The sequence below is a fragment of the Xyrauchen texanus genome, chromosome 23, assembly GCF_025860055.1.
Source record: "Xyrauchen texanus isolate HMW12.3.18 chromosome 23, RBS_HiC_50CHRs, whole genome shotgun sequence".
Lineage (NCBI taxonomy): Eukaryota > Metazoa > Chordata > Actinopteri > Cypriniformes > Catostomidae > Xyrauchen > Xyrauchen texanus.
The window spans coordinates 11,982,147-11,999,333 of NC_068298.1; the positions used below are offsets into that span (position 1 = coordinate 11,982,147).

The 17,187-nt window shown below is 36.4% G+C and overlaps 2 protein-coding genes across 5 annotated transcripts; both read right to left on the reverse strand.

Moving 5' to 3' along the window:
- Positions 1 to 120: 120 nt before the first annotated feature.
- Positions 121 to 4,004, reverse strand: tmem216 (transmembrane protein 216). 2 transcript variants are annotated; one of them, XM_052155039.1, is made up of 6 exons: positions 3,986 to 3,996; positions 3,597 to 3,610; positions 3,404 to 3,497; positions 3,230 to 3,322; positions 2,516 to 2,717; positions 121 to 392 (listed from the first exon to the last, which is right to left on the reverse strand). In XM_052155039.1, exons 3-6 carry the CDS (start codon positions 3,417 to 3,419, stop codon positions 377 to 379), a joined length of 327 nt encoding a protein of 108 aa, XP_052010999.1. In that variant the 5' UTR covers positions 3,420 to 3,497; positions 3,597 to 3,610; positions 3,986 to 3,996; the 3' UTR covers positions 121 to 376. The 2 variants fall into 2 exon arrangements, with proteins under 2 accessions (XP_052010999.1, XP_052010997.1); XM_052155037.1 differs by having other exon boundaries at positions 136 to 392; positions 3,810 to 4,004.
- An 81-nt stretch (positions 4,005 to 4,085) lies between these two features.
- LOC127617264 (uncharacterized) lies at positions 4,086 to 17,187 on the reverse strand. 3 transcript variants are annotated; one of them, XM_052089211.1, is made up of 22 exons: positions 17,110 to 17,187; positions 13,884 to 15,338; positions 12,782 to 12,843; positions 12,022 to 12,060; positions 11,885 to 11,934; positions 11,692 to 11,801; positions 11,473 to 11,583; positions 11,262 to 11,387; positions 10,990 to 11,106; positions 10,787 to 10,911; positions 9,530 to 10,289; positions 9,287 to 9,377; positions 9,088 to 9,149; positions 8,880 to 9,011; positions 8,598 to 8,737; positions 8,298 to 8,499; positions 6,770 to 6,901; positions 6,543 to 6,673; positions 6,194 to 6,314; positions 5,807 to 5,942; positions 5,496 to 5,617; positions 4,086 to 4,390 (listed from the first exon to the last, which is right to left on the reverse strand). In XM_052089211.1, exons 2-22 carry the CDS (start codon positions 15,096 to 15,098, stop codon positions 4,361 to 4,363), a joined length of 4,014 nt encoding a protein of 1,337 aa, XP_051945171.1. In that variant the 5' UTR covers positions 15,099 to 15,338; positions 17,110 to 17,187; the 3' UTR covers positions 4,086 to 4,360. The 3 variants fall into 3 exon arrangements, with proteins under 3 accessions (XP_051945171.1, XP_051945170.1, XP_051945172.1); XM_052089210.1 differs by having other exon boundaries at positions 13,884 to 15,333; positions 17,110 to 17,149; XM_052089212.1 differs by having other exon boundaries at positions 9,115 to 9,149; positions 13,884 to 15,333; positions 17,110 to 17,148.

Here is a 17,187-nt window from a genome sequence, read left to right on the forward strand (position 1 = left end):
ATTGAAAATGGAAGGTGACTGAGGCTGTCAGTCCCTAACATTCTGCATTACATCTTTTGTGTTCCACAGAAGAAAGACATACAGGATTGATATAACATGAGTGTAAGTAATCACAATAAAACAATTTGGGTGTATTATTCCTTTAACAAATGTACATCTTAGTGCTAAATGAACTTATCTTTCATCACATTTTAAGAACTACATAAAACAAGTGTTTTACATATTTGTTAACAAATACAAATGAAAAGTTTATTTAAAGAAAAAATATTAACAACAATAAACACTGTACATTATGTATTACAAAAAGAAGCAAATCTTGTTTGTGGTGTTTTTATCTTGACATCAAGGAAAGCTTGTCATAGCTTCACAGATGGACTCAATAAATGCTGGCCCTGAAAGAGTGTAGAAAAAAATGTTAAGTATAAATAGCAAGTATTATGACATAGAACTAACTAATTTCCCCCAATACCTTAAACAAACAAAACATATAGCCATTTTTGAAAACGAGAAATAAATTAAAAAAGTAACATGAATAAAAGTTGCCCCCCATTGTTAATTTCTGTAAATTCCACTTTTTACTAATTTATTCAATACCTATTCCATATACTGTATACATGCTGAGAGATACTATCTTTTATTGGTTTATATGGGATAAACATAGTGTTGCACAATTATGACAAAAATAGACATTTCCCTTAATATTGTAATGGCACTAATTTTTTTATCAAATTAATATTAAAATACTGTCCAAATCTTTATGAAGTTTGCACATCCAAAACTTGTTGAAAACTCCATTTCTGAATTACTTGAATGCTGTTTTACACATCATCAAATCAAGACAACTTCTAAATGGACAATTTCACATTGGCACTCTTAACAGCATGATAAACAAAACTGTTATACAAAGTTTGAAATACACCGATCCACAATATTAATACCACCTGCCGAATATCATGTAGATCCTCCTCATGCTGCCAAAACAGCTCTGACCCATCTAGGCATGGACTCTATAAGACCTCTGAAGGGGTCCCATGGTATCTGGCACCAAGTTGTTAGCAGTAGATTCTTTAAGTCCTGTAAGTTGTGAGGTGGAGCCTCCATAGATTGGACTTGTTGGTCCAGCACATCCCATAGATGCACAATGGGATAGAGATCTGATAATTTGCAGGCCAAGTCAACACCTTGAACTCTTTGTCATGTTCCTCAAACCATTCCTGAACAATTTATGCAGCATGGCAGGGCGCATTATCCTGACGAAAGAGACTACTGCCATCAGGGAATACCGTTATCATGTGTACCATCGGGTGTACGTGGTCTGCAACAATCTTTAGGTAGGTGGTATGTGTCAACGTAACATCCACATGAATGCCAGGACCCAAGGTGTCCCAGCAGAATATTTCCCAGAGCATCACACTGCCTCTGCTGGCCTGACTTCTTCCCATAGTGCATCCTGCATCCATCTCTTCCCCAGATAAATGATGCACATGCACCCAGCCATCCACATGATCTAAAAGAGTGGAGTGGTGGTGGTGTAGTGGTCTAAAGCACATAACTGATAATCTGGTAATCAGAAGGACGCTGGTTCAAGCCCCACAGCCATTACCATTGTGTCCTTGAGCAAGGCACTTAACTCCAGGTTGCTACATGGCTCTGTAAGTCACTTTGGATAAAAGCGTCTGCCAAATGCATAAATGTAAATGTAAAAGAAAACATAATTAATCAGACTAGGCCACCTTCTTCCATTGCTCCATCGTCCAGTTCTGATGCTCACATTTCTCACTGAAGGTACTTTCAGCAGTGGACAGGGGTCTGCAGCTATGCAGCCCCATACGCAGCAAGCGGCGATGCCCTGTGTGTTCGGACACCTTTCTATCATGGCTAGTATTACATTTTCAGCAATTTGTGCTACAATAACTCTTCTGTGGATCAGACCAGACGGGGTGGCCTTTGCTTCCCACGTGCATCAGTGAGCCTTGGGTGACCTTGACCCAGTTGTCCTTCCTTGCACCACTTTTGATACTTTTTTAGGTACTAACCACTACATACCGGGAACACCCCAAAATACCTGCAAGTTTGGAGATGCTGTGACCCAGTCGTCTAGCCATCACAATTTGGCCGTTGTCAAAGTCAATCAGATCCTTACGCTAGCCAATTTTTCTGCTTCCAAAACATGAAATTCAAGAAAGGACTGTCCACTTGCTGCCTAATATTCCACCCCTTGATAATAAATGTTATTCACTTCACCTCTCAGTGGTTTTAATGTTGTGTCTGATCAGTGTAAATTATACACAAATCAAGACTTCTGTGATTGGTTACATTTCTTAACCACTCAAAAAAAAAAAAAAAAAAGGAATTAGAAAATGTATGGAATTGGAGTAGATCTAAATGGAATTCTGTAATTGACCCTTTTCACAATTAGTTGATTGTGGCAGTTAATTATTTATTTGATCAATTGTGCAGCCCTAGATAAACATGAAAACTTTGGTGAGAAACAAACAAAACAGAAACAAGTTACCTTGAAAAAACAGAGACAGTCATCAGCCCCAGAACCAGCTCTATGCTGTAAAAGCAGAGCAACACAGCATTGAGTACAAACTCAAGCCGCAAAACAAAGGTCTGGAGTAGCAGATAGTAGACACTCAGCACAGCACAGGGCACCAGAACACCAACACTGACACACAGTGCAAGAGAGTGCTGACAAAGGTTTCCTTTATAGCCTGAAAGTGATATTTGACATGACATTATTTAAGTACAAATTTACACAACAAACAGGGTAATCAATCTTTTGATGAAATCAAAGGATGGCCACATTCCCCTATTCAAAATTAAATTGAGAATGCATTTTAAATGTCAGCTCCAGAATTTAACTGAGAAAGAAAACAGGATGTAAATGTATAATTCGAATTAGAATTCAAGTAAAAAAAAATTACTAAATCCAAATAAATTCCAAATTGAGTAAAGTGTAGTTCTTAATACCACATTTCATTTTGTAAGTTTGAATTACCCATAGCCTGAACATGTCATCATATACACAATGTGTTCCAGAAACATTAGAATGTTTGAATTAACACCTATAGAAATTATATATATAATCTATATATATATATATATATATATATATATATATATATATATATATATATATATATATATATATATATATATATATATATATATATATATATATATATCTCTCAGCAAGAAGCATTCTACATATCAGCACACATACCATAGAAGAGTCTGAGGGTTTCAAGGCCCAAGAAGAGGATCAGCAGAACAATATCCAATATCAGATTTGCTTGAGGGTATGGGAGTAACACTCCTACAAACGTTAGAGAGATTACGTTCCATATGAAAGACATACAACTAAACTTCTAGATCTTTTCATGACCCTGTTTCTCACCTTTGTATACAAACATAAGAATCTCCGCGATGAAGAAAGCAGCAAAATACCAGCCATTCAGATATAACAGGATCTGCAGTGGAGTGGAAGACAGCTGAGACTTTGTTAAGAAACCGTACAGAATAATACACCACCATTAAAGTTTAAGGAAGCTGGCATGAATTTAGGTAAGAAATATCGTATGAAAGGATACGATGGGTTGCCGTCCTGAAAGAAAAGCGAAATTAAATTAATTAACATAACGTGGTTTTAAAAGTAACCTAAAGTGTGCGTTTAAATTAATGTTTCGAATTCATTTAAGGGCTACCAATTACCGTTCAAGATTATTCTTACATATTTATTTGTGTAACAAAAAGACGGTAGTGTTGAAACATTTCTGGCTAACATTAGCCAAGAGAGCTCTCACCTTATTCCGAATCTAAATAATTATTTGACTGCTTGCGGTTTCGCGGGACACTTAATTTGGTGTAATAAAAAACATAATCCTTATTCATAAAATACAAGCTAGTCTTTTACAATTTCGGCCTAAAATTGACACCAGTTACGGACAAATCCCCTCCACTACGTAAAAAGAGCGCTTACCGGGGGCCGCCATTTTGGATCGCCATGGAAACGGCAATCTGCGGGCGGCAACAACCACCAGAAGTCCAAACAGAACACACCAAGAAACGAGCAGTTTGGGAGTTGAATTATTATTTTATTTGGTCAGAATTTATATGACTGTTTATATGTATTACAATACAGTAAAACACAGAACATGTTTTATTTACTACAACCAGGAGTTTCATATATCAAGGACAAATTACTACTTATAAACAATGTGACATTTTTTATGTTAAGCGAATTTATTTTGAAAAGTTTTATCTGTTAAAATCGACAATGTACATTAACTATGTAAGGACAATTATTTATTAAGGTTTGTGAATCAATTCTGGATTAGGCAGTTTAATGTGAGGTTTATGTTGAGCTTTTTTGCTCCATGCATTCCTAGGAGAAAGAGAATAAGATGTGTCAGTTCAGTATTCTTTTACCACATTAAAATTGAAAAACTACACTGGCGGCCAAAAGTTTGGAATAACATACAAATTTTGCTCTTATGGAAAGCAATTGGTACTTTTATTCACCAAAGTAGCATTCTACATATCACAATGTATAGTCAGAACATTGATAACGTGAAAAATTACTAAAACAATTATGTGAATTTCTTTTCACATAAGAAGATCCATAACACTCTTCCAATTATCTGTTGTCCAATGTCTGTTTTTCTTTGACCACTCTAACCTTTTCTTTTTGATTTTCTGTTTCAAAAGTGGCTTTTTCTTTGCAATTCTTCTCATAAAGCCTGCACCCCTGAGTCTTCTCTTTACTGTTGTACATGATACTGGTGTTGAGCGGGTAGAATTCAATGAAGCTGTCAGCTGAGGACATATGAGGTGCCTATTTCTCAAACTAGAGTCTCTGATGTGCTTATCATCTTGTTTAGTTGTACATCTGGCCTTCCACATCTCATTCTGTCCATGTTAGAGCCAGTTGTCCTTTGTCTTTGAAGACTGTAGTGTACACCTTTGTATGAAATCTTCAGTTTTTTGGCAATTTCAAGCATTGTATAGCCTTCATTCCTCAAAACAATGATTGACTGACCAGTTTCTAGAGAAAGCCGTTTCTTTTTTACAATTTTGAACTAATACTGAACTTAAGACATGCCAGTCTATTGCATAATGTGGCAACTCAAAAACAAACACAAAGACAAAGTTAAGCTTTATTTAATGAACCAAATAGCTTTCAACTGTGTTTGATATAATGACAAGTGATTTTCTAGTACCAATTTAGCATGATTATTCAAGGATAAGGTGTTGGAGTGATGGCTGCTGGAAATGGAGCCTGTCTAGATTTAATAAAAAATTACTTTTTTTGAATAGTGATGGTGCTGTTTTTTTTACATCAGCAATGTCCTGACTATACTTTGTGATCAGTTGAATGCCACTTTGAATTAAAGTACCAATTTCCTTCCCAAACAAAAAAATCTGTACATTATTCCAAACTATTGTCCGCCAGAGTAAATACTCAGGCAAATAATCAGGAAACCGTTTACCTTTAGCTTTTGATGGTGCATGACAGTTCTGCAGTGTTCATTCTTGGCCTCTTCCTCACTGGCATAGATGGCATTACACAAGCTGCAAAAGTAGCCCACCACAGGTCGAATAAACTCCGTTCCTGTTGGTAAAAACACAATTTTAATTCAGTACAGAAATGTACTTGCCTGGAAACCACAGTTTTAAATAGCCCTGATATTTCTAGGTTTTCAATGACTGTGGAAACACAGTACAACTCTTTCAGACTTGGGCTCTTATCATGATTTCAGAGGGCTGCTGCTCGTTTGAGAGCTGTGAAATACGCTCTTACCTGCTGGATCGTTTAGATGTGTCTGTGTCTCTGAACTGTCAGAATTTTCCACCATCGTTTCTGTTAAGTCATCAGATGCAGAAAGCTGCTTTTCATCCCCTTTTGAGTTGATATCTTGTTCATCATTAGAGGACTCCTAAAATCAGTGTAATTTGTCATTAAGCTACTTATCCAAGAACTGTATTGCTACATTTACATTTAGTAATTTAGCAGAAGCTTTTATCCAACATGACTTACAAATACAGTATATTTTAATATTTAATTCCTGGTATACTGAAATTTGTACTAGAGTAATTTCTCTAAAAGTCATCTGTAGCACTGAAATTTGTCATTCTGTTCAAATTTAGTTGCAAAATTCCTGCCAAACAGTGCCAAACCCAAATTTACCTTGACTGATTCTGACAACTGGTCAGAAATATTGTTGTGTGTCTTGGATCCATTCTCAGCAGCCTCCAACTCAGCAAGTGTTTGTTGAACAGTTTCATCACTGGATCCTTGGTGAAAGTACCTAGGAGACAATAAAAAAAAGTAACTTGTGCGGTTGGTATTCAGGAAACAATAACGGCTGACAAAAAAAAAGGTAGAATCAGATCAGATCCAAATAACTAACAAGTACAGCATGTTTCTCAAAGTGGTTACAATGTTCGCAATATGTATTAAGTAACAAACTCTTATGGAGATCCTTAAGGATTGTTCTAGACAGAATAGAGCAATTGCAAAAATTATTTCCCAGTACCTTTTATTTAAATGTCTGTGTTTTGTTGACACTGCAATCATAGGATGTTTTCCAGCTATTGTAATTTCCTTCATGTTGGCAGCAGCTACAACCTTTTCAGCATCAGAAGCATTTTCCATTTCAATCAGTCCCTGGAACAAAAGATAGTTGCCAGATATTATTATTTGGAACCACTTAATCTTTGCTAAAAATGTGCATTATATATGTATGTCAGTTTATCTACTAACCGTTCGATGGGTGCGAAGCAGCCAATGGCGTGCTACTTTCCCGTACGTTTCTGCAATGCTCAGAAAATCTGCATCACTGTATTCATTAGCCAGTGGAAGGTTTCTGATCCAGAGAACTTTGCCGTAGTCTTCCTGAAGTATTTTAAAGAGGCAAAACACAGTGTTAGAGTTTTTAATCAAGAGAAACACTGTCATGTTAATAGATGTTTTGCTCCCAGAAGAACCAAGACACACACATATTCAGCTAAAAACACATGTGAAATCATATTAACATGAAGTCAGGGCCCAAAATTATGCCCGCAAAGCTCCAAATGCAGTACAAATATGCAAGTTACAGGCCAGTTCACTTTATTAGGACAGGCAACATTAATTGGTTTAAATCTATTTCAAATATGTAATCAAACAAACCAAAAAAAAATCCAAATAATCCCATTGTCATAAGGACAAAAGTATATAGCCTATAAAGTTTGTAAAATACAAATAATACAAAATACAGTTTCGTGGCCAGTAAAAAAATGTATGACGAAAAGCAAGGGCTTTTCCTTTCTTTCAAGGAACCAGAACGAAAAACGAAAACAAACAGAACTATTTGCAGAACGTAAATGGGAACAAAGACATTTTCCATCACTTTAAATTTTAAATTCTGGTAACCATTTATAACCGGTTAATTTCATTCAGATAACTTTTCATGAAATCAAATGCCCAAGGATTTATCACTTTTGTGATATTTGTGATTACCTGAAGGAAATAGCTTCATAACATATTTCTTTGCCTAATTGCTCATTATGGATATTGCCTTCTCTGAATGAAGACATTTTTACAACTATGTATAATTACTACATATACTATACATGCATGGCTATTGAAGATACAAGAAAATATTTTTACAAGTGAAAAGTACAGTCTTCAGTCTCAGTCTTCACGGAATTATTGTTCGATATGATATTGTTCCTGTAGTTCAAATAGTATAGCATGACGCTAGCAATGCCAGGATCATGGGTTTGGTTCCCAGGAAACACACAAATTTATCAAATGTATACAAGTAATGCACTGTAAGTCACTTTGGATAAAAGCATCTGCCAAATGCATAAATGTAAATGTAATGATGCATTAATACAGATTTAATGCAGCCGGGTTTTGACCGAGAAGCAGAGCTGTAATTAAAATGAGAATTGAATTCATTGTATGCTTGTTATGATTTCTATGTGGATAAATCCACCACAGGAAAAACTGTAATTGCTTATTTACAAGTGAGGCAAGTGGCTTATTTTGGGCTTGTTTTTCCAGAACAGGTCACTTGTTTCTCTTGTGAGATTTGGCAACACTGCAACTGTTATTTCACCCACCCTTATCACAGAGTACTTTTATTTATTTTTTTAAAGAACGCTATTAACTGTGGTTTTATTTAGTTCTAACCGGGTACCAATTGGAAAATTATTCCTAAATTCACCCACCATTGACAGGTGTGGCCAAAAATAAATTTTGTGCCTTGTATTATTTCAATAACACAATTATTTCTTGATGTTACCTCCTCATCACTAGACATTTGCATGACTGTGTCCATGTTGCTCTCCACTGAAGCTTCAGCACCTTCTTCAGAGGCCTTTACGGTCTCTTCAAGCACTCCTGAATTCTCCTCACAGGAAGTCTCGGAGTGTAAGAACTCCTTTTTAATCTCATCATCTTGTTCTTCACATTCCACTTTTCCAGATTCAGAGTCAACACTTTTCCTGGAATAGAATCATTCAAACATCATCTTGTGTTTTTCACACATGATCTGTAAGATCAGAATACTTGAGCACATTAAAAACTATATAAATTATGTTACCCTTCTTTCACTTGGATGTATGTCTTTGACACAGTTATCCTCAAGATTCTGCCACCTAGTTTAATTTTCTTCTTACTAGACTCAGCTTCAATTTTCGCAGCGTCAGCAGCATTCACCATCTCAATTAATGCCTTCTCCACCTGCAATTAAAGTAAGATTAGAATTGTTTTAGTGCCCAACTCCTGCATGTATTCTGCAGACAAATCATACCAGGTGTAAATGTGGTCCAAAAAGTTTTTTGTGACCACTTTGCATATGTAGTTGAAATGCTTAAATCTTTACCTTTCCATTGTTGCGAACCAGACAACAGTCGGTCACATCTCCATATTTTTTCCCGATGTTCAGCAAATCAGCTTCAGAATATTTTTTAGCCACAGGAAAACCAATCACCTCAAGGACTTTGCCAAACTTTTCCTAAAAAATTTAATTCTCAAATAAAAAAATAGACATCATAATTTTCTTTGCATTTCTCTCATATACATACACTCACAAACTTTGAAGGGGAAAACAGACGAACCTCAGTGCTTGAAGCTAAGATCTCTTGGTCATCACCTAAAATAAAATGGAAAATGTTAACTTGGTACCTCGATTATCTTTGAAATATCATTATGACTAAAAATAAATGATAAAGAATGACTTCTAGAAAAATCTACAGCAGAAGTTTTATATGAACTGCATTAGAGAAATACCTTGTTCAGTCTCATGTTCTTCCACCATTTTCTCCTTAAATTCATCTAAGGTGATGCAGTTATCTAGACTCTTCGGAAAATCTTCAATTTCCTACACAAACAAAGGAGGGTGGATTTGTTTGTTTTTTCACTTTTTAAATATATAACAGAGCGAGACAAATGGTATCAGGGAACATGATTTTTGTTCTGTTGCATTCCCAACACTAAAATATGAAGTTAACATTTACTTTTAATTGTGTTTACCTCATCCATTGCCACAGTTTGATCTTTTAGGGTTTCTTGTTTAAGTTCTTGGGCTTCCTTAGGGTCACATGATCCATTTGTAGTTGTAGCATCTAGAACATGCTCTGACATCTCTGGATGTTTGTTTGATGCGTCCATGTCTTGCAATATAGTTTGGTCATTTGACTGTTCCACATTTGGCATTTCCTCAGATGTTTCTTGTTGAGTAAGTTCTGCTGAGGCATCTTGTACCTGATGGTCTGGTTCAGCATCTTCTTTGAGCTCTTCATTTTCTGAGTTCAACGCTTCACCATCATCTGCTATAACTGCCACTCCTTCAAGGTCACTATCATCTTCCATAATGTCGGACTGATAATTGACATCATCTTCCATAATCTCGGACTGATCCATGGTATCATCTTCCATAGTCTTGGACTGATCTATGGTATCATCTTCCATGGTGTCAGACTGATCCTTGTTTTCATCAATCTTCTTCGCACTCTCATCTGTTTTTTTGCTCTGGTCTTTAGAAGACTTTTTGGAATGAGCTTTGGAAGAGCTGTCCCGTCTAGAGCTCACTCGTCTAGAGCTCTCCTTAGATCGTTGCCCATCATCTCGTTTCTTAGAGTTTGAACTCCTGCGAGACCTGGATCTCTCTTCTGAGGATCTTCGTTTGGGGCTGGGAGAGTCTCTTCGAGAACTGTGGGATCTCTTTTGTGGGCTTGCACTCCTCCTCCTCCTTCTGGAGCTGCTTTGAGGTATTGGTGATATTTCTTTTTCACTAGATGAAGAGAAATTTCAAACTTGTTATAATATTAGCAGGAGAATGAAAAAACAAAACAGAATGAACATTTAATTAAAGGTGAAGTGTGTAATTTCTGCACCACAGAAATGCAAAATCAACAACATACAGATAGTTTCGCTACAAACTCATGCCATTGGTTGACTCAATATTGCTGTGTTGGACTGGTTGAGATGCTCAGACAAACGGAACAATATTTTGATAGTGCCACAGAGACACAGGGTTACACATTCTGGGGGACTCAAACTATGAATGGCTTACTTATAGTTGTCTCTGCATATGAAAATATTTCTATAAGTATGACGTGAAACTGTGCACACATCAAGATATTTCATGGAGTCTTCAAGCTTGTATAGGAGAATATATTTCAGCATTAAAACAATTACAAACATTATCTTCAATAAAGAACCTTTTGTAACATAATTCAAACAGAATTGTCTTTATAAGTAAACACAAGATCAGAAGAACAGGTTTACCCAAGTGTCTTGTACTCAGATGAGAAGCAAACATTAATGGTTTTTCCTTTTAATTTGAGTAAATTGGTTGAATAATGCTCAACCAATTTGCTAGCCTCTTCCGGATTGGCCATCTCCACATAACCCTGCAAAAGAGGCAATGAGTCATTACATTATATAGCCGAGAAAATATCTGCATGATTATGATTAAATAGTTTGGCTACCCGGCTTGGTAAAAACAGGGAATGTTTTACTGATCCGAAACGCTTAGCAACGGCCATCAACTCGGAGCTTATGCTATCTCCAGCAGGCAATGGTGAAAAGCTCACTACACTGGAACTCTAAAACATGCAAAAATACAAGAAATTATTCAATCTGTATTACAGACATCGATCTAAATTGAAACGAACAAATGAATGCAAGTCACCTTTAATCTTTCTCCTGATGCCGAGCATTTAAAATGTAATTAATCAAATTTTTAATGAGCATTATTCACCTGTAGAAAACTGAACGCTGAAGACAGTGTGAAATCTAGGATTTGTCCTTTGATCCTCAAGGGGTTGTGTAAGAAGTATTTAACTATATCCTCCGCCTGTTCTGCTGATCCCATCTCCGCAAAAGCCTACAAGGATTAAGCGTTTATCTACAATAAATTACAAGTATTACCCCATTTAAATAATTTAAGTATAAAATCTAACATGCCATACCAGTTTAGGAAACATGATCATTTTGACAATCGGTCCAAATTGGCCAAGCAACTTTTTCAGGTATGCTTCATCAACTTCAACTGCTTCAAACTTCACACACACCACTTTGCACTGTATTCAAATATAATTAATCATTTGAAATTTATAAATTTATCATCAATGTAATTTATAGAAAAATAAATATTACAGCAGAAAGTAAATTTCATGACAAAACCTGACCTTCTCGCTTGCTTCAGTTTTATTCTGGTTACTGCTCGACGATTTTCTTTTACTGCTTGACGATCCACTTCTGTTGCTTGACGATCCATTTCTACTGCCTGATTTTCCACCTAAGATTAAATACAACAAAGTCAAAATACAAGAAAATTCATACAGAGAATGCTTAAATTACAATGAAAAAGAAAGATTTTACCTCGTTCCTGCGTGGCTCTAGGCTGTGATCTTTCAGGAACGGACTCATTTCTGTTACAATGAATCAATTTAGCATGTTACATAAAATTAATGAAAATGTGCTGTTTGATAAATGATATTATACTGGAATCACTCTACCTTCGAGCAGACCGGACCTTTTGATCCCATTCTGGATACCTAATGACAAGTATATCTGTGTAAAACTTGGCTGAATGTACACATTTAATATTAATAAAACATCAATGAAAAAAAGAAAATGTATCCAGAGTAGTTACTTCAGAGTAAAATGTATTAAAATTAAGCATGCTTTATCTAGACAGTGCTGGTTTAGCGCTATCAGTTCAGAAACAAACATCCAAATATGAGCTGCTCATTGTTACTGCATTTACATGCACATCATTTTCTAATTAAGCTTCATAATCTGGTGTTCTTTATTCTAGAAAAAAACTAAAGGAAAGCATGATCCACAGCTATAGGAATATTCCTGTACATGATATTTAGCATTGCACAAATAAACTATGACCTGTACATTCTTTTACCAATTCTTTGAAACATAGCAGCACCCAAAATATTTATCTGGTTATGCGTTATAAATAACTATTATGTAATAGTCAGTGAATATTCTGAAATGTTTAAGTGACATCAAATTCCACTTATTTTACAGCTACGCAAGCTTTTCTTTAAGAGGGATAAAACACAGAATAGTGTTACAGAATAATAGCCTTACAAAGGTTAACACATTGACATGACACATACAGAACTGGAATACTATCAAACTCTGAATAATACTGGGATTATCTTGTGCATGTACACATAGTCATTGGAAACAATTACAGCACAAGGTTGTTTTTGAAGTTTAAGAATAAATCTTAAAATAACTAAACTAAAGATAACTTACTTTTCCACAAGACTGAGTTGACTGTTAGCATGTTGAGCTCCATTTATATGCACAGACCAGTCCTATAACAAGAGAATCACCCTTTTTAAAAACGTAACTCTCAAAATGTATTCATAACTCAACATTTAAATCTATAGTATGAAAGCCTATAGTACACAGTCCATATCCTGCAGTTTATAGTCCAAATGATTACAATTCTTTTAAGCATTTACAAACGTTATATGTACAGACAACAGCAGAGTTCATAGTGAGAAACCACAGGCTCTCCAATTGCAGAAGTCTGTAAATTCAAATTAAGGATCTTCTTGAATTTTGGCTATTCTTTCTATTAAAGGTATAGTTCACACAAACATTTTAATTCTGTCATCATTTGTTCACCCTCATGTAATTTCCAACTCAATATGACCTTCTTCTGTAGAACACTAAAGGAGAAATTCTGAGGAATATGAACGCTGCTCTTTTCCATTATAAAAAAGCATACAGTAACTAACAAAACACCACCATAAAAGTAGCAAAGTGTTCAATACATCCTTCTGAAGCAATAGATTATTTTTGTGAGGTAGAGAGCAAAATTTCAGTAATTCACTGAAAATCTTCTCCTGTCATAGCTTTCAATTCTCATTCCCGTATGCACAAATTCAACTATGCAAGCCGTGTTATGGTAAATGTGCCATAAATACCACCAAACAACATTGGTTCTCGTGCTTATAACCAAACACAGATTTTTAAGTTTTAATATACAGAAGTCCAAATTTACATTTTTGGTCTGTTCCTAACACAGACTAACTATATAGCTTTAGAAAACAGCAATCAAGTCATATGGACCACTGTTATGATGCTTTTTTTGACCAGCTTGATAACAAATGTTCATTGTCTGCTTTCATAGCATAAAAAATAGAAGCATGAAAATCAGAATAAGTCATACAGGCGGAAATGAAGCCAGAATTAAAATAATTTGTAAAATATTAATTTAATAAATCAATACATGGGTAACATGCTGGTTTGACTTACCTCATATGCCACAATACGTCCATCTGTATTTCACTGAAAAGAGTCAAACAGCTGGTAAGGCAAGATCTGTGAGAGTGAAAAGGCTACTTACATTGTTAGAGAGGACGGTGATTTCACAGAGTACACACGCATAGGGAAACACTGGTGGGATTTTCCCATGGAAATCTGACGCCTCCTTCCTGGTAGGTACTTTATGAACCATCTCAGTCCTCCGGTGATGTGCAGGTTGACCTATGTCTCTGCTGGAAAGGAGTGGGGGAATGCTTGAAATGTGTGAGGTTTGACTAACATCTCTGCCGGACAGGAGTGGGGGAATTCTGATGTTTCTGCTGGACAGGAGTGGTGGAATACCAATGTCTCTGCTGGACAGGAGTGGTGGAATACCAATGTCTCTGCTGGACAGGAGTGGTGGAATACCAATGTCTCTGCTGGACCGGATTGAGGACTGACCAATGCCTCTGCTGGACCGGTTAGAGGACTGACCGACGCCTCTGCTGGACCGGTTAGAGGACTGACCGATGCCTCTGCTGGACCGGATAGAGGACTGACCGATGTCTCTGCTGGACCGGATAGAGGACTGACTGATGTCTCTGCTGGACTGGTTTGTGGACTGACTGAGGTCTCTGCTGGACCGGTTTGTGGACTCACCGATGTCTCTGCTGGACAGATATGAAGGTTGACTATCATCTCTGCTGTAGTTAGTGTAAGACTGCGAGACCACCGATGTTTTCAGTCTTGATGGTTCTGTTGCATAAGCTGCTTTATCAAAATAAATAGACTCTTTGTTTTTCAGATGGTTGTACTCAATTACATAGTTTGACTCAGAACTGGTGTATGAACGTGTTGGTGAGCTGGTTTTCTGGACATTTCCCCATTGGTCTTCCCAAGTCATTACTTGCTCACGATGATATGCCTGACGGAAAGGCAAATCCACCGGACACTCAACCGTTTGAGTGTCGCTCCTATCATTCCAGGAGTAAGCTGATAAACTGCACCTGGATGATGTTGTGTTGGCTGCTTTCTTCTTCTTGATCTGTGCAAGCAGGTCAGGAAGTGTCTCAGATGTGATGAGATGCTCAGGGAGCTCGGCAAGAGATTTAAGGTCCTCGGCATCTAGTCCGCAGCTGTGTAGAAAGGACAAAGCCTTACCAGGTGGAAGGACAGTGGCTTCGGAAGAGGACTGAGTATGATCTGGAGATGTGGTCCTAATTCTTGACCTGTAAGTGCTGGACTCTCGGGGATACATACGTTGTGAGTCAGAGTACATATTATCTGGTGGGTTTCGGAACGGATGATTGTAAGACATGTTCGAAAGTCAAGATAATTGTATGAAAACAAATCCAACGATGATCAAGGTGTGTAGGACCTTTCTGGCACTGCCAAGCAACGTAGCTCTGTGCAATAATGGTAACTGTTCACCTGTCAAAAAGGTGGAGAATAAGGAGAATATCTTCTCCTTATACTGATAATATAATATTGAAGAGATCAGCCTCAGGTGGAAAGTCTGCCGGTGAATCCAATGAGGTGTCGTCTTGATCAATCTTACCTTGAGATGAGAAATCAAATCATTCACACTTGGTGGATGTGCTGCAATGTCTGTTGGTTTATTAAACCTTAACACCAGCAATAGGGCAAAGAGTAGAGGTGGGAAAAAATATTGATATGTGAAAGTATCGTGATATTTTTCCTTGTGATATTGTATTGATATTTACATGCCAAATGTCAATATTATTATTTACATTTTTCCACATTAATATTGTGGTAATGGGAAATCATGGTTTACACAATCCCACTCCCTTACTATATTTTTTATAAATGATTTTACAGTAGTAACATGATAAGTGCTATATGTAAGATTGACAACAAGCCTTTGAAATGGGTACTGCAGTCCAAATTAAAAATATTGGAGAGTTGTCTGCCTCACCCCAGACTCCAAGCTCATGGGGGTTGCCAGAATTTTGACATGCAAATTAGCCAACTCAGCATCCGTTTTAAAGGATTTCTGGGCTTTAAGCTGTCTCCATCTTCCAAAGGGTTCTCCAATATTTATCCTTGTTTTACTACGCCTCTGATCATGCTGGTTTTAGACAGATGGTGAGCATTTTAGGTTGGGTGGAATCTGTTATCTCTGACCCAGTTTGTTTGCTGGCTTCCATGGCTGCAGTTCAAATCTGAAAACCCAGCGGTGTTGAAATACTATTGGTGAGTGGGCAGTGGGTGGGATCACACAGGCCAAAACAAACAGAAATTCCAGCCCGGAATGAAAACTTCAAAGTAGAATATTCTGGCTGCAGCATTGTTTTCAGAGAAGCCAATAATTCAACTTTGCATGTTTCTTAATTCTGACACATTATGGTCATTTTATTATTTAGTACAGTAAATATGACATATAGCACCTTTAACTGAGGTACTTTCACTGTATCATATAAAATAGACAAACCCTTTAGGTGAAATCTATTATACTTGTGCTGTAATAAAACATTTTTTTTTTTAAGTGTTTAGGCTACTATTGTATTTTTAGAAAAAGTAGCTACATTGACCGTACCACAGAAATAGGGAGGCATTATGGTATTTAATGCTTATGGCTTTGCGTTATACATACTTAGATATTAGGAAATAAACTGGCCTTGTTTTGTAAACTGGCACTTTTATATTAATTTATCAAAAAGCATTTGGTGATTTAGAAGCAGTTTTCTTAAATCCGGAAATACCGTAATAAATCGAGGTTTTGAATTGCAATACACCAACAATAAAGAATCGCAATAATATCATTTCGTGACCAAAATATCGATATTATTTCATATAGCAAGTTACCTTGGGATTCCCACCCCTAACACATAGCAGGTAAATATTGCCGGTGGAACTTGAATAAATGCGTTGCTGGCATACTATATAACATGTCCATAAAGGTTTCAACAGCAATAATTTAGGTTAACGTGTTCACATATGTTAAAAGAAATATGTGAATCTTAAGTATATCATTCTTAAAAAACCTTGTCATTCACGAATTCATTTTAAATGGTTCAGCAGTGCGACAAATGTATTATGAAATAACAAATAGGCGTTTTCATATAAATATATATGAAGTTACAAATATAAAATATATAAACATGTGTAAGAAATTAGGAAAACCCCGTTTCAAAAGTTAAAGGTGACGGTAAATATTAGATTAATCTCTTTGTTCGGCTTATGGTGAATTGCTGTTTGGGCCTCATGCTAACCGTCATACCACCGCACATGTAATAACCGTCGAAATAAGTATCACCAAATTATAGACATTTATTATTAACATATTTATATTCAGCTATGTAACTCACCAACACAAGCTGATGTAAAATATCTGATCACCAATGTAAAGCAGCGGCTGTAGTCTAGCCATTTCCCCCTTCTTCAAC